We start from the raw sequence: 22,074 nt of genomic DNA on the forward strand, positions 1-22,074 counted from the left end.
TAAAAAAAAAAAGTTTTCATTTTTTTCCCACATTTTCCAAAAACCTGTGGAAAAAAATGATATGTTCAAACGACCCATAATGCCTCATAGAATATACGTTGGAGTGTTTGCTTTCCAAAATGGGGTAATTTTGTGGACTTTTCCATTGTATTGGTGCTCTAGGGCCTTGAAAAGTGTGATAGGTAGTAAGAAAGTTTTATGTGTATTTATGCTCCTAGAACGCCTGAATGTGCTTCTTGAACGTGGAGTCTCTTTTTGTGGCCAGGCTGTGTAAAAGTCTCACACATGTGGTATCGCCATACTCGGGAGGAGTAGCAGAATGTATTTTTGGGTGTAATTTTTGCTGTGTACATGCTATGTGTTAGAAATAGCTTATAAATTGACAACTTTGTGGGAAAAAAAAGAAAAAAAAAATTTTTTCTTCATTTTCCCAAGAATTGTGGGGAAAAATTACAACTTCAAAAAACTCACCATGCCTCTTACTAAATACCTTGGACTGTCTACTTTACAAAAAGGGGTCATTTGGTCGGTATTTGTACTGTCCTGACATTTCAGGGCCTCAAGAAAGGAGATAGGCCGTCAGTACATCTGGTGTGATCAATTTTCAGTAATTGGTACCATAGCTTCTAGACTCAATAACTTTCACACAGACTAAATAATATACACTAATTTGGGTTAATTTTACCAGAGACATGTAGCAGTATACATTTTGGCCCAAATGTATGAAGAAAAATTTATTTTTTGCAAAATTTCATAATTGAAACTAAAAAAAAGTGTTTTTTTTTCAAAATTTTTGCTCTTTTTTTGCATATATCACGAAAAAAAAAAACCCCAGTTGTGATCAAATACCACCAAAAGAAAGCTCTATTAGTGTGAAAAAAATGATAAAAATTTTGTTTGGTTACAGTGTAGCATGACTGAGCAATTGTCATTCAAAGTGTGAGAGTGCTGAAAGCTGAAAATTGGTCTGGGCAGGAAGGGTGTCAAACTGCTCTGTATGGAAGTGGTTAAACAAGTCTGTTAGACTCGATTCACACTAGCGCGACTTGTAAGGCGACTTGTCAACCTGACAAGTCGCGCTCCCTCGCGGTACATTGACTGCTACAGGACCCATTCTAATAGGAGCGACACAAGACGCTCCGACTTAGAAAAAGGGTCCTGTACTACTTCGGGGCGGCCTCGGAGCGACTTGCATAGACTTCCATTATGTGAAGTCCATGCAAGTTGCTCCGAAGTCGTGGTGCATGGGAATGCACAAGTTGCCCCCGAAGTAGTACAGAGTCGTGCCGCCCCAGTGTGAACCGACTCTTAATTCTCCTCTGAAATCAACAAGACATTTTCATCCACACAACTGCCACTCACTGGATATTTTATCTTTTTTGGACCATTCACTGTAAACCCTAAAGATGGTTGTACGTGGAAATTCCAGTAGATCAGCAGTTTTTGAAATACTCAGACCATCCCAACTGGCAACAACAACCATGCCATGTTCATAGTCACTTAAATCCCCTTTCTTCCCCATTCTGATGCTTGGTTTGAACTTAAGCAAACCGTCTTCACATGTTGCCATGTACTCTTGAGTCAGAGGATTTAGGGGGAAGCGTGCCTGTAGTGGAACATTATTTAATGCGTTATGTTCCATGAGGCAGGTTTCTTTTGCACCATATAGAGCAATGGGGACACACATTATTCTAGAGGTCTCTATCCACAAAAGTTTTAGGCTCTGCACCAGGGCTGACAACACCACGGACCATTGGAATGCTGCAGCCCAAACTGCCAACAGGAAACCTCCCAGTACCATTCCACTACTCTATCCACAATGCTTCAAAACAACCTCTACTCTCCACAAGTATAGGCCTACTGTCCTAGTAGCAACATAAAAAACATTCACATTTCCAAAAATATGCCAAGAATGCAAAAAAAATTTAGAATATTTTTAACAAAAATATTTGTCAGCACTGAGGGGCACTGCAAGAAAAGAAAGGTTGCAGTATTCACATAGAACAGTCCCACTGAAAAATACATAAATCCCTGACGTCTATACCAAAGCTTTAAGATCTTTTGGCCAAAACACAATAAAATGGACAAACAAACATAAACATAATCTGCACCCTTTTCTTATCCCAATTACTGTAAATTAGAGTCCAATCATACATGTGTACACATATGTCCAAAAGAGTTTATAATCCAGATTGTATTGTATTGCATGCATGGACCTCAACGTAAAACCTGGGCTGACCATTTAGCTCAGAAAAAGCCAAGTGGTCAAATTGGTGTATTTTTAGATGAAAAAATGCTCTGCCTGTTCCAATTCATAAGATGAAGATGTCAAAACTGAAGCAAATATATAGGAAGCCTAATCCACATATGGCTCAACTTATATGCCTAAGGCTTAAAGGACCCAAATACGAGCAAAACTGGTACCATCCAACAGAAGTCCAGAGGAGGATGAATATTTCTATTACTGTATCATATCAAGAACAAATTCATTTCATCTTGGACTCAAATAGCTTGAAACATCATTCCACATGTATTCCAGGTTTATTTCAAACCTCCCTCATACCAGTGCTGATTGAAATTCACATATAGTGTTTTTGTTGCATATAGAATAGACCCATACAAAAAAAAAAAAAAAAAAAAAAAGAATAGACCCATACAGATTACGTTGTAATTGCCTTGAGCTTAAATCCACCTTGACATCTCAAAGTGTCTCATGGCCACATAGGCCCATAATTAAAACTACACTATATTACCAAAAGTATTGGGACACTTGCCTTTACTGCACATGAACTCTAATGGCATCCCAGTCTTAGTCCGTAGGGTTCAATATTGAGTTGGCCCACCCTTTGCAGCTATAACAGCTTCAACTATTCTGGGAAGGCTGCAAGGTTTAGGAGTGTGTCAATGTGAATGTTTGACCATTCTTCCAGAAGCGCATTTGTAAGGTAAGGTACTGATGTGGATAAGAAGGCCTGGCTCACAGTCTGTGCTCTAATTCATCTCAAAGGTATTTTAGCGGTTTGAGGTCAGGCCAGTCAAGTTCCTCCACCCCAAACTCGCTCATCATGTCTTTATGGACCTTGCTTTGTGCACTGGTCCAAATCATTTGGTGGAGGGGGGATAATAGTGTGGAGTTGTTTTTCAGGGGTTGGGCATAGCCCCTAAGTTCCAGTGAAGGGAACTCTTAAGGAGTCAGCATACCAAGACATTTTGGACTATTTCATGCTCCCAACTTTGTGGGTACAGTTTGGGGATGGTCCCATCCTTCCAACATGACTGCGCACCAGTGCATAAAGCAAGGTCCATAAAGACATGAATAAGCGAGTTTGGGGTGGAGGAACTTGACTGGCATGCACAGAGTCCTGATCTCAATTCAATAGAACACCTTTAGGATGAAATAGAGTGGAGACTGCGAGACAGGTCTTTCCATCCACATCAGTGCCTGAACTCACAAATGCTCTTCTAGAAAATGGTCAAACATTCCCATAGACACACCCCTAAACCTTGTGGACTTCCTTCCCAGAAGAGTTGAAACTGTTATAGCTGCAAAGGGTGGGCCAACCCTACGGGCTAAAGACTGGGATGCCATTAAAGTTCATGTGCATTAAAAAGGTAGGTGTCCCAATACTTTTGGTAATATAGTGTATGTAAATATGGAGCATAGTAGGTGTAGCAATAATAAATGCAAAAAGTACTGAGCAATCCCATTTCTGCTTCAAAAAGTTTAGAAGGTAAAGGGCAGAGTCCCAGGGTGTGAAGCCTGACTGGTTCCCAACCTTGAGGGCTCATTCTCATTAGGGGAAAGAATGCTGACCCGTAGCTGTCTCCTGGCCTTCTTTCATCCTCTCTCCATACCACCACGCTACACCACCCTCCTTCCAAGAGCCCACAGCCCAAGTAAAGTGGCACCTACACCCTGTTTCACATTTCCCGAGCATAGGTGCACTTTAAAGAAAACTTGTGTTTCCTGCTATTGCTTGACCCCAAACACTATGAAGACTTTATTCAGAGGCGGGAGACAAACTACAGTAAAACCTTGGATTAAGAGTAGCTTGGTTTGAGAGCGTTTTGCAAGACAAGCAACATTTTTTTATAAATTTTGACTTGAAAAACAAGTGATGTCTTGATATACAAGTAGCCTCATGTCACAAGTGAGTATAAAAGAGAAGAGAGGGGGCTCTAAGTGTAGCAATATGGTTACATTTAATGAAGGTTCAATATTTAGCAACTCACATGGTTGATGATTAAAACAGGTACATCTAAGTATGCAGGCATCTGGGGTAAAGCTTTCCACATAGACCGTCCTTCGCACCTCCATCAACGTCATCCCTTCCATGCTCTACTGCAGGATAGTCTTCCCGGTCACGACTGCAGACTGACGGCGGTGAGAGATGGCAGTGAGAGCTGGCCGTTAGGAGGATGGTCTATGTGGACAGCTTTAACCCAGATGCCTGCATTCTCTCTTTTAACCACTTTAAGACCGGAAGGATTTGTCACCTTCCTGACCAGGCCCTATTTCACGATTCGGCACTGCGTTACTTTAACTGACAATTGCGTGGTCGTGCGACGCTGTACCGAAACAAAATGTATGTCCTTTTTATCCCACAAATAGAGCTTTCTTTTGGTGGTATTTGATCACCTGTGTGATTTTTTTTTTTTGCGCTATAAAACAAACAAAACAATATTTTTCACATTCTGCTATATAACATTCCCAAAAAAAAAAAATTAAAAATCAAATTTTTTTTAACATTTTAGACCAATTTGTTTTCTGCTACATATTTTTGGTAAAAAAAAAAAAAAAAATCACAATAAGCGTATTTTGATTGGTTTGTGCAAAAGTTATCGCATCTACTAACTACGGGTAAGATTTATGTCATTTTTATTGTTTTTTTTTTTACAAGTAATGGCGGCGATCTGCGATTTTTTTGCGGGACTGCGACATTGCGGCGGACAGATTGGACCCCTAACTGACATTTTTTACACTTTTGGGGGGACCAGTGACTTTACTACAGTAATCAGTGCTAAAAATATGCACTGTTACTGTAATAATGCCATTGGCAGGGAAGGGGTTAACCCTGTGGGTGATCAAGGGGTTAAATGTGAGCCTAGGGGGGTGATTATAACTGTGGAGGGGGCGTGGCTTCTGAGATGACCATAGAGACCTGTGTTCCTATAAAGCAGGATCACATGGGCTCTGTGATCATCCCAGGGAGAAGAACGGTCAGCTGTGTTTACAGCAGCCAACCGTTCTTCTCTCTCAGCACGGAACAAAAGGAGGCGCCTGACACACGCATCAGCTTCCCCGCTGACAAGCGGGGGTGGGAATGCGCTGCAGGTGGCACGCGTTTGCCCCCGAGCCTCTACGTCGCTTTGCCCAGGAGCGGCTGCCTGCCGCAGTTAATTTGCGGTAGGCGGTCAGTAACTGGCTAATCATCAACCATGTGAGTTGCTAAATGTTGAACCTTCAATAAATGTAACCACAGTGCTACACTTAGAGGCGCCTTTCTTCTCTTTTATACTTTGTAGTTCCTGCTGGATTTAGCTTCTAATCCCCTTGTGGAGGCGCCATTTGTGGATGGACATTTTATGTTTACACAACCTATCACATTGCTATATTCTTTTTATATACTGTATTTTCTGGCGTATAAAAGATTACTTTTGAACCTCAAAAAAATCCCCCGAAAATGGGGGGGTCATCTTATACGCCGAGTATAATATCTCCAAGGTAACCTAAGTATAAGTATTACCGGTAGATGTAATCTCTTAAGACGCTGGCTGTGTGGGAATCCTGTACCGGTATACCGTATGTACCGTAGCTTCGGCTACATACAGTGTACTGCACTGAGCCAATCAGGGAGAGTGATGTATTCTATTATTGAATGCAAAGCCTGCTCGGATTGGCGGAGTAACATCAGCCCGCCTCTCTGACTCTGCCAATCTGAGCAGGCTTTGCATGCAATAATAGAATACATCGCTCACTGTGATTGGCTCAGCGCGGTATACTGTATGTAGCCGGAGCTACGGTACATACGGTATACCGGTACAGGATTCCCGCACAGCCAGCGTCTTGAGATTACATCTACTGGTAATACTTAGGGTACCTTGGAGATATTATGAGAGATCACATGTATTACAGTACTTGGGGTACCTTGGAGATCTATGAGAAATCTGATGTTTTTCAATGGTGTAGTCTTATACGGCGAGTATAGCCCAAAACCTATGTTTTAACTTGAATATTAGGGGGGTCGTCTTATACGCCCAGTCAGGACTTATGAATAAATGTTTGTAGAAGGAATCATCTGAGTTTCCATTATTTCTTATGGAGAAATTCACTTTGATATAAGAATGCTTTGGATTACAAGCATGTTTCCGGTACGATTTATGCTCGCAATCCAAGGTTTTACTGTACATCACTGCCAGGAATGCTCCTTTAATTTCCATGGTTTAAATCGTCTTTAAAAGAAAACTGTCGCTGCAGCTAATCAAGCACCACTGACAGTATTCAAGTTTGTCCCAGCCCCTGTCACTGTCACTGCCACTTTTGCTTGGCCTGCATATAAATGTGAAGAAAAATAAGAAGTAAATGTTACTTGAAATACCAACAGGAATTAATGCAATGAATACTATCATTACACGTATTAAATGCATGTAGTTATCAAAACACAACAGCAGACCTTTAGGACTTTAATAAAACATGGCTCCCGTTCATGAATATAAATGAAACTAATTTTTTTTTCTCATATGACATTAAAGCTGTGAATGACGCGTAGAATAAAACTAAGCTGGGATGAGGAATCCGTTACAGTGTCAGGTTATTCCATCCGTCTTGCCTGTCACATCAGCTCTGCTTATTGAAAACATCATTTTCTATGAATGCTCATCAATAAATAAAGCAGCCGGTTACACCGTGTGCAATATACACTACCAGGGACCTTCACATGACCTTTATCAATGACTCTTGCTTTGCTTGCATGACTGACTGATGTGAGCTGTAAATAGCAGATGACACTAATAAATATGGAACTACGTGGTCCACATTTTCTGCAACAAAGATTTTAATGTTGCTTCTTATATTCTAGGTTGAAAAAAAAAAAAAAACTGTATTAAAATCTGTTTCCATCAATCAAACTATGTAGTGTTTGCTGTTAGGGCATAGTGCGCCCTCTACCATCCTGCAATACAGCGATGGAGATTGTAAGCTGTGCGGGAGCTGCTACAAAGATTCCTTCCTCTACCTTCATCATACCCTTCACACCAGGGGAAAGGTCAGATCATGTGCTGACTTCTGAAATGTGAGAGAAGGCAGAGAACAGTAGTGATTAACCACTTGCTGACCGTATACTGTATATTAAGGTGCTAAGATTTTTAAATTGAAATCCGGGGACATATTATTATTTTTTTTTTATTGGCAAATGGCACAGGACTGCATAATACACAGAGAGCTGGTACAGGACTGCATAATACACAGAGTGCTGGGCACAGGACTGCATAATACACAGAGTGCTGGGCACAGGAATGCATAATACACAGAGAGCTGGGCACAGGACTGCATAATACACAGAGTGCCGGGTACAGGACTACATAATACACAGAGCACTGGGGACAGGACTGCATAATATACAGAGTGCTGGGCACATGACTACATAATACACAGAGCGATGGGCACAGGACTGCATAATACACAGAGTGCTGGGCACAGGACTGCATAATACACAGAGAGCTGGGCACAGGACTACATAATACACAGAGCGATGGGCACAGGACTGCATAATACACAGAGAGCTGGGCACAGGACTACATAATACACAGAGCGATGGGCACAGGACTGCATAATACAAAAAGTGCTGGGTACAGGATTACATAATACACAGAGCACTGGGCACAGGACTGCATAATACAAAGAGTGCTGGGTACAGGATTACATAATACACAGAGCGCTGGGCACAGGACTGCATAATAGTAATACACAGAGGACTGGGCACAGAACTACATAATACACAGAGCAATGGGCACAGGACTGCATAATACACAGAGCACTGGGCACAGGACTGCATAATACACAGAACGCTGGGCACAGGACTGCATAATACACAGAGTGCTGGGTACAGGATTACATAATACACAGAGCACTGGGCACAGGACTACATAATACACAGAGCGCTGGGCACAGGACTACATAATACACAGAGCGCTGGGCACAGGACTGCATAATACACAGAGCGCTGGGCACAGGACTGTATAATAGTAATACACAGAGCGCTGGGCACAGAACTACATAATACACAGAGTGCTAGGCACAGGACTACAGAATACACAGAGCACTGGGCACAGGACTGCATAATACACAGAGCACTGGGCACAGGACTACATAATACACAGAGTGCTGGGCACAGGACTGCATAATACACAGAGTGCTGGGCACAGGACTACATAATACACAGAGCACTGGGCACAGGACTGCATAATACACAGAGCGCTTGGCACAGGACTACATAATATACAGTGACTTTTCTGCCCCCACATCCATAGCTCACCTCTGCACCCTTCTCTCACAGATTATCTCTGCAGCCACTTCTTAGCCCTTCCCCCACAACAGCTAAACTCTCCATCTCTCCATGCAGCTGCATCAGCTCTGACCCCTGCTCCCCCACTGCTCTAACCTGTGTACAAACAGACCCCCCCCCCCCCTATCTGCTCACGTCCCATTCTCAGCCCTCCACACAGTCAATTTTTAGCTCTACCTCTCTTTCACGGAACAGCAGCAGGAGTGGCAGTGAGATTGTCCAGCAGGGGGCGTCTGCATCTGAGCCACCAGGCTGTTTCTCAGCCAGCATGGGATGCCCTGTCTACATTGCCCTAAATCCGGGGACAAAACCGGGGACAGACTTGGACCAGGGACAGTGTCCTTAATCTGGGGACTGTCGCAGGAAACCGGGGACGTCTGGTCACCCTACTGTATATATACGGCGGCAAGGCAGCTCTCCTGCACAGGATCGTGTACCTAGTACGTGATCCTGCACTTCCGTATGGCAGTATGGCAGTATGGCAGTATGGCAGTTCACCTATGTAAACAAGGCAGACTGCTGTTATGTCAGTAGGAAAGGTATTGATCCTGTGTTTCTGCAAATCTCTGCCTTCCCATAGTACAAGCAAGCACCCCACACAGTAACCAATCACAGGCTAGGCTTACAGTTAACCCTTTGATTGCCCCAGATGTTAATATCTTCCCAGCCAGTGTCCTTAGTATAGTAACAGTGCATATTTTTTAGCACTGATCACTGTATTAGTGTCACTGGTTCCCAAGAAAAAGTGTCAAAAGTGTCAGTTAAGCCTCGTACACACGCACCGATTGTTGGCCGACCGAATGGCTGTCTTTTGTCCAGTGTTGTTGTGTTGGTTGAAATGTGCTCTAGACTGCACACGAATTTTGTCGGCCAACAACAACCAACTTCAGAAGTGATGTTATGTGATGGTCTACTTTTCGTGTATTTTTTCTTCTCTGAGCATGCCCAGTCTTGATCATCACATTTTTGTCGGCCGAAATCTGTACTGACTGACGAACAATCGGCTGTTCTGTTGTTGGCCAACAAAAATTTTATAAACTGCACACCAGATTTTGTTCGGCCAAAAAGTCGCAGTCGGTTGTCGGAAGCATCATACTAACAAGCCGACAATCGGCCGATCGGACGGCGGCAGAAAATTTACGGCCAACAATCGCTGCGTGTGTACAGGGCTTTAGTGTACAATTTGTCTGCCACAATGCTGCAGTCCTGTTATAAGTCGCTGATTGCCGCCAAAACTAGTAAAAAAATAAATAAAATTCCATAAATATAACTTTTGCACAAACCAATCAATATACGCTTATTGGGATTTTTTTTTTTACCAAAAAATATGTAGCAGAATAAATTTGGGAAGAAATTTGATTTTTTTTTTTAATTTTTGAATTGGATATATTTTATAGCAGAAAGTAAAAAGTATTTTTTTCAAAAAATAAAAACCGCAGAGGTGATCAAATAGTTAAAATAACGCAGTGCCGTATCGCAAAAAATGGCCTGGTCATGAAGAGGGGTAAATCTTCTGGAGTAGAAGTGATTAACATCAAATCCTACAAGCTGTTCCAGCCAAAGCTTTGGGTTTTAGGCAGAGAAGGGAAGTTGAACTCCCGTTGGGTTATTATTATAATTTTTCTTGCTAGTGATGAGATTTTTTCTGACATGTTATGTGGTCACTGAAATAGGAAGCAGGCAAAAATCTTAAAACAGGGACACAAAGAGTACTTGAAGTTGGAACTAAACCTATCGACTTAGGGAAATTTGAGCTCCAATTAACGCACCTAATATTTAAGACACATTTTCGATGCGTTTGTATCTCGTTAAAAAACACTTTCCAGATTCTCCCTCGGCAGGCATGTGGCGCTTGACCGCAGCAGAAATGCAGATGGGGGAGGGAGTTGAGAGGAATTTGGTTCCTCTATGATTTCTTCGGTCACAGGGAGGTGGCTATCCAATTCGATTCTGACACCCCATGTGACTTGCGGCAATCTTGGGTCAGGCAGAACCTATTTAAGACTCCAGCTCCCGGGCTTGGCACACTTTTTGCCAGTTGCTAGAGTAGGGAAAGGATCCCTGTCTGTCAGGGACAGTGCTGGAGATAGGGAAAGGTTCCAGAGGAGTAGACACAGTGCAGGGACTACGTCTATCTTCCAGGAAGCCTCTCTTTTTTGGGTGTGGACCGGCCAGGTCGCATTTCACTCCTCGTAGCAGATGCTGGTTGGCATCCCTTATTCTTTATTTTGTGGGCCCACTGTTTTCTTAGTTTTAGGGGGCTCTGGTCGGGTGTGCATCCCCCCTGGACCTGTTTTACTTGCTTAACTTTTCTACAATATATTGTTACTGCCAAATTCAGACTCTGTGTGTGTTATCTACCCTCCGCACAACGCTGCACCTAACCCACACCTCTGTATTGGATTTCTATTGTATGGACTTTTGAATCATCATCTCAGCTAGTAACGCTTTCTATCACATCTCAAAATGCACTGTAAATGCCATATAGGTATTTGTGGCATGTTTGCAATGTGTTTTCAGCCTGTTTACATTATCAATGGAAGCATTTGGGGAGCAGTAAAGATTTGCAAACTACACGTCAGGTCAATTTTGATATGATGCATCGCATTAGGTAATTAATGTGTATGGATTGTTTTTGTAGAATAAGGATATTCTTTTGTGTCACTTTAGGTATTTTGTAGCGCGCTAGGGCCTGGCAGGAGGAACCACGTCACACAGCAAGGGACACTGGTATATAGCATCAGACTGTCACTCAGAAGTATTGGATGCTGAAGATTCTGCAGGAAGTCTTTTAAAAGAGAGTGCAGTTCTCTGTGAAGATATACAAAGAGTCTTCTTTTGTAGAGATGTTTTATAAGAATTTTTATTTTTTAGTAACTGAATCGCTGGATTAAAAAAGTAAGGACTCCATTTTTCAATCTCTGATTCCAAAGCAGCAGCTGATAATGAGAAGTTGTACAGGTTTAGCAGCCTGACGCACAACTGAAGCATGTATACACTCTGATTTGTAGTGCGTAATGCTAGACTGAGTGACTGTCAGCTGCTCACCAAGAGCCAGTATCCTGCAGGTTTCCCAATCCCTCAAACCTCAAATGAAGATACCAGTGTGGGTGAGGGAATTAAACTATGGCATGGAGTATGATGAAGAGCACCCTACAGGGAGCACAATAAGGCCCACCAACTACTATGATTGAGTGTTCCTACTGGGAGCACAACAGGGCCCACCAACTACTATGATTGAGTGTTCCTACTGGGAGCACAACAGGGCCCACCAACTACTATGATTGAGTGCTCCTACTGGGAGCACAACAGGGCCCACCAACTACTATGATTGAGTGCTCCTACTGGGAGCACAACAGGGCCCACCAACTACTATGATTGAGTGCTCCTACTGGGAGCACAACAGGGCCCACCAACTACTATGATTGAGTGCTCCTACTGGGAGCATAACAGGGCCCACCAACTACTATGATTGAGTGCTCCTACTGGGAGCATAACAGGGCCCACCAACTACTATGATTGAGTGTTCCTACTGGGAGCACAACAGGGCCCACCAACTACTATGATTGAGTGCTCCTACTAGGAGTATTACAGGGCCCACCAACTACTATGATTGAGTGCTCCTACTGGGAGCACAACAGGGCCCACCAACTACTATGATTGAGTGCTCCTACTGGGAGCATAACAGGGCCCACCAACTACTATGATTGAGTGTTCCTACTGGGAGCACAACAGGGCCCACCAACTACTATGATTGAGTGCTCCTACTGGGAGCCTAACAGGGCCCACCAACTACTATGATTGAGTGCTCCTACTGGAAGCACAACAGGGCCCACCAACTACTATGATTGAGTGCTCCTACTGGGAGCATAACAGGGCCCACCAACTACTATGATTGAGTGCTCCTACTGGGAGCCTAACAGGGCCCACCAACTACTATGATTGAGTGCTCCTACTGGGAGCACAACAGGGCCCACCAACTACTATGATTGAGTGCTCCTACTGGGAGCCTAACAGGGCCCACCAACTACTATGATTGAGTGCTCTTACTGGGAGCACAACAGGGCCCACCAACTACTATGATTGAGTGCTCCTACTGAGAGCACAACAGGGCCCACCAACTACTATGATTGAGTGCTCCTACTGGGAGCACAACAGGGCCCACCAACTACTATGATTGAGTGCTCCTACTGGGAGCACAACAGGGCCCACCAACTACTATGATTGAGTGCTCTTACTGGGAGCACAACAGGGCCCACCAACTACTATGATTGAGTGCTCCTACTGGGAGCACAACAGGGCCCACCAACTACTATGATTGAGTGCTCCTACTGGGAGCACAACAGGGCCCAAAATCTACTATGATTGAGTGCACCTACTGGGAGTACAACAGGGCCCACCAACTACTATGATTGAGTGCTCCTACTGGGAGTACAACAGGGCCCACCAACTACTATGATTGAGTGCTCCTACTGGGAGCACAACAGGGCCCACCAACTACTATGATTGAGTGCTCCTACTGGGAGCACAACAGGGCCCACCATCTACTATGATTGAGTGCACCTACTGGGAGCATAACAGGGCCCACCAACTACTATGATTGAGTGCTCTTACTGGGAGCACAACAGGGCCCACCAACTACTATGATTGAGTGCTCCTACTGGGAGCACAACAGGGCCCACCAACTACTATGATTGAGTGCTCCTACTGGGAGCACAACAGGGCCCACCATCTACTATGATTGAGTGCATCTACTGGGAGTACAACAGGGCCCACCAACTACTATGATTGAGTGCTCCTACTGGGAGTACAACAGGGCCCACCAACTATAACTATAACTATAACCCTCTATAAACTTATACTAAGCTTACACTATCTAGCTCTGCATAGTAAAGACTATTTATCACATCTGCATATCTAGATTGCTAGCTCTTAAGACTACTGCTACTTATTCCTGTACTGGGTTGATCTCTCTTGTATGTCCACCTGCTACTCTGTCATCTGCTACCATACATGATTGCTAAACCTACCTGCATCCATCTGCTACTGTCTTACCTTCAAGTGTCTGTCACCTACCACCTCCACTCAACCTGTCTCTTAAATCTTCATCACTGTGTTACTACATACATAAAGTCACTCTAGGAACCAGCTTGTTGAGTGTGTGTATTTACTAGCTGAATTAAGACCTTCCACACATGATGAGTCATTGAGGTTGGGAATAGTATCTCAGCATCTCTCTTACATGACTACTGAAGTGGAATATTTCTGCAGCTGAAAATCCACACCATACATGAAACGCAGGAGCGTTACACCAGGGAAGTGGACATGGTTGGGGGAGGGGGAGGTAGGTTAGTGTAGGGGGGTCAGTGTAGGTGTCAGTGTGGGGGGGTCAGTGTAGGTGTCAGTGTGGGGGGGGGGGGGGTCAGTGTAGGTGTCAGTGTGGGGGGGTCAGTGTAGGTGTCAGTGTAGGGGGTCAAATTAGGTGTCAGTGAAGGTGTCAGTGTAGGGGTCAGTGTAAGGGGGTCAGTGAAGGTGTCAATGTAGAGGGGGTCAGTGTAGGGGGGTCAGTGTAGGTGGGTCAATGTAAGGGGGGTCAGTGTAGGGGGGAGTTAGTGTGGGGGGGGTCAATTTAGGGGGGTCAGTGTAGGGGGGTCAGTGTAGGTGTTAGTGAAGGGGTCAGTGTAGGTGTCAGTATAGGGGGGTCAGTGTAGGTGTCAGTGTAGGGGGGGTCAGTGTAGGGGGGGTCAGTGTAGGTGTCAGTGTAGGGGGGTCAGTGTAGGTGTCAGTGAAGGGGGGTCAGTGTAGGGGCCTAGGGGGGTCAGTGTAGGTGTCAGTGAAGGGGTCAGTGTAGGGGGGTAAGTGTAGGTGTCAATGTGGGGGGAGGGAAATCAGTGTAGGTAGGTGTCAGTGAAGGGGGGTCAGTGAAGGAGGAGTCAGTGTAGGAGGGGCCAGTCTTGGGGGGGTCAGTCTAGGGGTCAGTGTAGAGGTCAGTGAAGATTTCGGGTGTAGGGGTTAGTGTAGGTGTCAGTGAAGGGGTGTCAGTGGAGGAGGGGCAGGGAAGAAGGGTCAGTGAAGGGGGGCCAGTGTATGTCTCACTGTAGGGGGGGTCAGTGTAGGTGTCAGTGAAGGGGTCAGTGTAGCGCATGCAGGGCCCTCTCTCTGGTGTTATTCAGACCATCCCCACAACACCTCAAAGGGGATCGCACCAAGCGCCAGGTCCAGCCCGTACCATAGGCCTCCCAAAAAAATATGAAACCACAATTCCTCTGACCAGACATATTAATGTTGACGTACTCAAAGGCCATCTAGTGGTCAACATACAGAAATCATCATTGTTAGCTTAAGTCAAAAAGGCAAAATGTATAACATAAAAGGCCTAAAGGAGCATAGAGCCACCTAGGGGCTAAAACAAAAAAGAAATTTAATCCAAAATCCCAACAGTAATTAGGACGGTACATTCCCTATCAACTTTTCTTTTTTTTAACCATGCTGGGCTACTCTGCATCTTAGACAATGGCTATACTATGTACTTTGTTTATATTGCTGACTTCCTTCTCCTGCATTTAATTTAGGAGTGACATATATTATTCCCTTTGGACTCACTTTACCATGTCTTGTGCACCTACTGGGAGCACAACAGGGCCCCCAACTACTATGATTAAATAAACTGTTCCATTTAAGTAGAACTTTTTCTGTTGTTTTCTAGTTTTGTATAGGGTATGCAGGCGTAAAACGTCAGCGACTATATTGCTGCCTGCCAGCACAACAGTAAGTAAAGAAAAATCTGCCAATAGTGACACAAACAACAGCTGACCCAGGATCTAAAGCTGGCCATAGATGAATAGAATTTTGGAAAAGAAGATTCTAGAAAGTTTTTTTAAACATTATTGGGGTCAAATCGATGTTGGTTTTTGACTGCAGTGATGAGAAAATTTGAGGGAGCAGGATGGAAAATTTTTCTCCAACAAAGACATTTTTACCAATGTATGTAGTTTTCATTCAGTAAAGTCTGTTCATTCCAAAATCAAATGCTACAAGCAAACAAAATCTTTCTAATGACTTTGGAATGTTCTGCAAATTTCCGTACAGATTTTCCTAAGTCCATCCTCTGAATGTTTTTACAAATTTAGTTGAGATTTTGGTTCCAAGAGCGCAGCAGCGGCGGTATTTAGTATGGCGTTTATATCTAGAAAAATCTCCCTATGTGACCTTATACCTTAATTTTAGACTCACCCTATCAAACAGAACCTAAACGTTAACACCCAATGTTCTACTAACAGCCAAATCCTAGAATGTAACTCCTAACAAATTTAACCTGACCCTGACTTAACCATTAACTCATCCTGACATAAAATATACTTTGTCACTTTGCCTATTCGGGCAAAGTAGTAAGAGACCTTGCAACCATTTATTTGATTCAGAAACTTAACCACTTCAGCTCTCACACCTGTAAATCCCCTATAGACTAAAGCAATTTTTACATTTCTGCTATGAGCCCGTTGACACTGAAAGGGCCAAATGACGCCAAGGCTAAGTTTACATGTGCAACAGTCTCTACTGCCCTTCTGAAAAGCAATCTGCAGTGGATCAAAGACAGCAAATGCAAAGTTTTGAGCAGCAGTTGGGAAAAGGACAGGGCATACTAAAAACTCCCTGTGTACTTTGATTACATTTTTTGGCCATGTGCGGTGCCATGGCCATGTGTCTGCAACTGGTTAATATAATCCTACTCCTAAAACTTATCCTAACACCTTAAAACCTATTACCTTATCACAGCTAAATGTCACCAAATGCCACCAAATACTCACAGTTCTCTGTTTCTCAACCTAATCACCTAATCGCCAACACAAACCAACTTTCTGTGTTCCTGTTAGGGAAACTTTCCCTCACTTCCTGTTATGTTACTGGGACAAGAAATCTCCCCAACACAGCCACTAACAGCAAAATGATAATGTTCTAATCCTTCACTGTTGCAAATTCATCCACTTAGCTTAAGCTTGGCCTTAAGGATTCAAGTTTTCACTAAAACAGGGGTCTCCAAACTACAGCTCACGGGCCACGTCTGGCCTGCTACGAGATTTTTTCTGGTTTGGAGCTAGAACCAAGGACCACGGACCTATCACAGCTAGTGTCAGATCAGTTGGTCTTTTGTTCATGTAGGGGGGGACTCTGATCAGGACCCTGATGTACTGGAGGACTCTGATAGGGACATTGATGTATGGAAAAAATTTGAAAGGGACCCTAATATGTAAGGTGGGCTTTCATGTGATGGTGAGGCTTCTGATGTGAAAGGGGTAGACTCTGATGGGGAGGCTTCTAATATGAACGGGAACTTCTCATGTGATGGGAGGCATATGATGTGATGCGGAGGTTTCTAATGTGAAGGGGAGGACTTCTGATGTAATTGGAGGCTTCTGATATTAAAGTGGAAGTTTGATCTAAACTTATCTGACCTTAAATCTATTCCCACCCCTATTCCAAGCCATATACTTACTACCCTGTAAAGGAAAGATGTCTACAGTATACCCAATCTGAGGGAACTCTGGTCCAGTGCCGGCTTCAGTTTAGAGGAGAGACAGTGGCGAATGGATGCCTCATAGCAGACAGGAGTGAGTCCCACATGTGCAAGTCACAAGCAAGTATCAAGTCTTAACCTTCAAGTCTCAAGCAAGTCCCAAGTTACTGTGGCGAAAAGCAAGCAAGTCAAGTCGAGTCACTGCTAGAAGTCAAGCAAGTCAAGTCATTTATTTTGGTCAAGTCACAAATCAAGTCAAAATACTGATCTACCCCAATTTTCACCTTTAAAGCAGTTAAAAGTCAGTGGTCAGGAAAGGTTTTGTTTTATTTTCAACATTAACAAAACTGCTTAGTGCTTTTTTCTTGGCATATTAAAGAAACACTTTGAATGCCCAAATAGCTCAAAATCCTTCGTCCGGTCATGTTTCAACACTAAAAACACGTTAAGTATTTCCATTGTTAAACAGCCAATGTCCTAAAAATCAGAACACACTGAGGTGTTTTAAGTGACTGTGGTGTCAGACACATAACAGGCACATTCATTTTGCTTTAACACATCTTGAGAAAATGCAAATATTTAATAACTTAAAAAAGTAAAGTCATTTCGAGTCATATGTCTCAAGTCAAAGTCAAGTCTCAAGTCATGAATACCAAGTCAAAGTCAAGTCGAGACTTTTATTAATTTTAGTCAAGCAAGTCTCAAGTCCTCAAACTGGTGACTTAAGTCTGACTTAAGTCAAGTCACGTGACTCGAGTCCCCCACCTCTGCCTCATAGTAACTCTATGGGTGACGTCATTGCCCAGGCTCTGCAGCGATTGTCGCTGCTCTCACCCCTTCCCTGATGCTAGCCACTAGGGAGATCACGCGACTGGACCAAAGCACCCTTCGAATAGGTTAGTATAGACATCTTTCCTTTACAAGATAATTAGAATAGGACTTAGAATAGTGTTGGACGTAGGTTTAGGCTTAGATAAGTTTAGATCAGAATTCTACTTTATTTCTTGGAGTGTGTTCATTCATTTATTATTATTATTATTATTAAATCTTTTATAAAATTGATTTTTTTTTGGCTCACGAGTATTCGTAAAATATACAACGTGATCCTCGGACTGAAAGGTTTTGAGACCCCTTAACCTAAAAGGACACTTGAGAAACACATATATCATAAACTTCACAACCGTTGTAGATGAATGCAATGTAATACAACACCAAAAAACATAAAACTTCACTGACAGTCTGTGATCTTCCATGTATTAAATGGGAAATGACGGCAGTTTCTTCCAAAATTAAAATCCCTTTTCTGAAAACTCACTTTAAACGGTTCCTACAAATAAGACACAGCCCTGTTAATTGGAATTCGGTGTTATTTTTGTGTCCCCAGAAGACGGTGTGGGCACATTACTGCCTTTGTGTGTTAAATCTCAAACGTCTGTTGAAAGCCAACCCCGGAGTCACACCATGGCTGGATGCAATATTTAAACAGCTGTGGATCATAAACGTTAGTAAACTTTTAACAGCTAAAGTGTCCAGTGACGGGACAAAACTGCATTTACAGGAATGTTATGTTCCAGATGACTAAGGCTGGAGCTAGCATAGGCGTTTGAATATTTGTCTTCATGTGTTTTCTCACTTCATTTAATTCTTCCACGTAACTATGAAAAAGGAGCAATCCTTCTCTTAGTAGCATAGACTTAAAGTCATTCAAAAGCTAGTCCACCTAAAAGAGGAATTTCAGGTTTTTGAAGATGCTGGAGAGTTAGGCCTCATTCACCCGTAGACAATGAATGGGGCATGGGCGTCCGCAGAACTTTTTCAGGGGGGGGCAACATTTTAAGGTCACCAATGCTCCGCCCCTTTTCCAACAATGTCATGAAGGGGAGGGGTTTATTTCGTATACTTATTTTGAGTATTGATTTTTAAAGAGCAAACAGGAGCATTTATTTTTAAAGCATTTGTTAACCTAAAAAAAAAAAAAAAAATGATCCTGTTCCCTTAAAGCATGTTATACAACACAGAGCTTGTGCTGTGTAATTTGGCCCCTTCTATCACTTAAAATACCTGGCTGATCCTGCCTGGCTATGTCCTCCCCTCTGTAAACTGACCACGGTATACCATGGCGACTAAGCCCTGACACTGTGGTCAGTTTGCATGCCTCCGTCATCCATAGCTCTCCTGTCCTCCTCTGTCCTCTCCGCTGCAGGCAGCTGTCAGATGGGGAAAGGAGAGAGACAACGGGTCACGTAAGCGGCCTCAGCCCTCTGAAAACTGGTAAAGAATGGCTTATTTTTTTTAAAACACGGACTCTGGGGCAAACAGGATTATTAAAAAGACCAGACAGGATGGTATAAAGTGGCTTAACAATCACTTGAAAGGGGGAAGTTGAGATTCCAGGGGGGGGGGGCATTTGCCCCCCCTTGCCCCTACCTTCGGACGCTCATGGAATGGGGCATTTCTTTATTTGGCTTGAGTCCAAGGCAGACCTTGCAATGTATGGGGACACAGCGGCTCGTTCAAATTTGAGAGGTGTGCAGATGCATGGCCCCTTTGTCCGCATACGGGGCCACTCACCTGCACGCCTATTAAATTGGGACAATTGGCTGTCTCAGTTGGCATTACTAGGGTGATTGCTTACACTATAGTGTTTGTAACAGGACTAGTTTCCCATTTTTGGTCCCAGTGAAAATGATTACTAGGACAAATAGAGAGGGTGAGTATCCCTAGTGTGGACACAGACAACAATAAAAACCTGTAGACAGATCCATCCATCACCAGGCCCTGTGCACCAGCCCCAGCATCAGTGGTGCACAGCATTTCGCTTTTGGCGGGTGATGGCGCTGCCAAACAAGACTAATGAAGCTCTGTGGGGCTGCACTGGAATCGCATTGCAACCACGCGTGATGCATGCAATTTGGGTACGGTAGTACGGCAATTATAGGGTTAAGTCAGGCAGTAAGTAGGTGACTTATTCCTCATTGCCTGTCAACACCTCTGAAACTCGATCTGAGTGTGACTGTTTTTCAGAGGAACGGCAGTGCCTGCTGCACTTATGAGCAAGCCTGAAGAGTCTACCTGACAGGGTTCCAGAGTTTCACAAAGCACACCAAAACTGCAGGACATAATAGAAGTCAATGGGAAAGTGTGGCTACCCGCACCAAACCCGCGGGTACACCGCTCTGCACCTGTGGAGCGGGAAAACTCCACAGCATCGGTGTAAATGGGGCCTAACATATATTACAGCTACTCAAGAGACAGAAAATAAACAATGCTATGTTGTTTTCAAATGTGCAGGAATTTCTGTGAATTTGGAAAACTTACGCCCGTTTTTTCGTCAATTATCTTGATGCCAGAAAGTGAAATGTTCACCCAGATCCTCTGCTTGTGCTGTCCCTGAGAACGAGCTGCCACCGCCATCCCCTGCCAAGGAAACATACATGGAAATCAGAAACTCCAAAACATTCACACATGATTATTACTTCTCCACTAAATAGGGTCAAACTTTCATCCTCCAAAATTTGTTTTCCACTGTCCAAAGTGACACTAATCAATATCCTTATTTTCCAAAAATAACCTATACACATCCACTACTCAAAGTGGTAGTAAACTCTGTTATACCACTTATACTTACAGGTAAGCCTATAATAAGGCTTAGGCTCCATGTACACGGGACGTTGTTAAAAGTCCCTTTGAATGCTGGAATTTTTAGGACGTTTGAAACGTCCGTTTGGTCGCGTTTGTACCCGCGTTTAGCGGCGTTTGCGGGCGTTTGCTTTTAGAACCGTTCCTAGAGGTCGAAAAAATTATTCCCCTTTTAAAATGGAAAAACGCGACCGCTAAACGCGGGTCATCGCGTTCAGACGCGTTCGGACGCGTTCATACACGTTTGTGCGTTTGAAACGTTGGGAAACACACGTTCGAACGCAAATAATTGCGTTCTAAAAAAAGTCCCTGAACGCAACTGCCTGCAAATTACTGTAAACGACCTGGTGTACATGGACAGATAAGATAACATGTAGGTGGGTTCAGGGGCTTCTGAAAAAAACGCCCAACTGCTCCTAAACGGCCATTTCCAGCGTCCCGTGTACATGGAGCCTTAGATGTAGATACTGTTAATATCTCCTTAACTTGCACTGTTTAGGAGATATTCAGAGTGAATGCAGTCAATGACGTCATCAGCGCATGCACTCAGAAGGTCCAGCTTACAGTGCTGGACCATCAGAGCCCTTGCCGTAAATGGTGGCTCCCGTGCGACGTTGCGCCTCTGCCACTCATGTAGCCTGGAGGGTGTGAACCTGGAAGGAAGACCCAGGAAAGATGAAAACCCGTCAGCGGTGACAACGTGGTGCTCCAGGGCTTTGTTTTTAGGCAAGTCTCTCCTAATATGCTAGTATGCCATGCATACTAGCACATTTTAACATTGCCTTGCAAGGGATTTTTTTTTTTTTCAACTGCGGTTTACTACAGCTTTAATAGTCGTGTAATGTATTTTTTCAGAAAATTGTTTCCTACTGTATTTTACTGCTTCTTTATAACGTCCTCCTTTTTCCCCCTCAATTCTATTCCATCAGCAGTGCACATCAGTTGCGGTCACTGCTCTATACACACTACAATTCCCATAGTCTCCAGTCCATCTCACCAGCAAACAAGGGAGTATGGCCATGTTTGGATATGCAGTGGGTCTGTGGAGAACAAATGAAGCCTCTCTACAACAGGAAGTCAGATCACAGCAACAAAAAGAATTTAATTTGGAGATTTGGAGGAGGCTGAGAGCAATAGAAGAGGCTTTCTTAAATTAAAAATATATATTTGAACACGTTTTTTAACCCCCAGATTAGTGTCACTTTAACTGTCTAGGCAGCCTTTCTCAACCAGGGCTCCTCCTGAGGCTGGTAGGGCTTCTTTAAACAGTGAGCAATGGCATATTGATCTCCTACCTACTCTGACCACCACTTCTACACTGACCACTAATGTTAGAAAATAATACAGCTTTTACTC

At 43.6% G+C, this 22,074-nt stretch overlaps 1 protein-coding gene across 2 annotated transcripts in view; it reads right to left on the reverse strand.

Annotated features, from left to right (window-relative positions):
* DAB2 (DAB adaptor protein 2) overlaps positions 1–22,074 on the reverse strand; it is a gene marked incomplete at its 3' end in the record, with an annotated part of 178,838 nt that overhangs the window by 139,531 nt on the left and 17,233 nt on the right. For both annotated transcript variants that reach the window (XR_014225589.1, XM_082265756.1), the window contains exon 3: positions 20,398–20,496. Coding sequence is in view for 1 of the 2 variants with exons in the window: in XM_082265756.1 (XP_082121882.1) it covers positions 20,398–20,496 (99 nt within the window). The remainder of the gene's footprint in view (positions 1–20,397; positions 20,497–22,074) is intronic.

This window comes from Pelophylax lessonae (assembly GCF_965119305.1).
Source record: "Pelophylax lessonae genome assembly, chromosome: 1".
Classification (NCBI taxonomy): domain Eukaryota; kingdom Metazoa; phylum Chordata; class Amphibia; order Anura; family Ranidae; genus Pelophylax; species Pelophylax lessonae.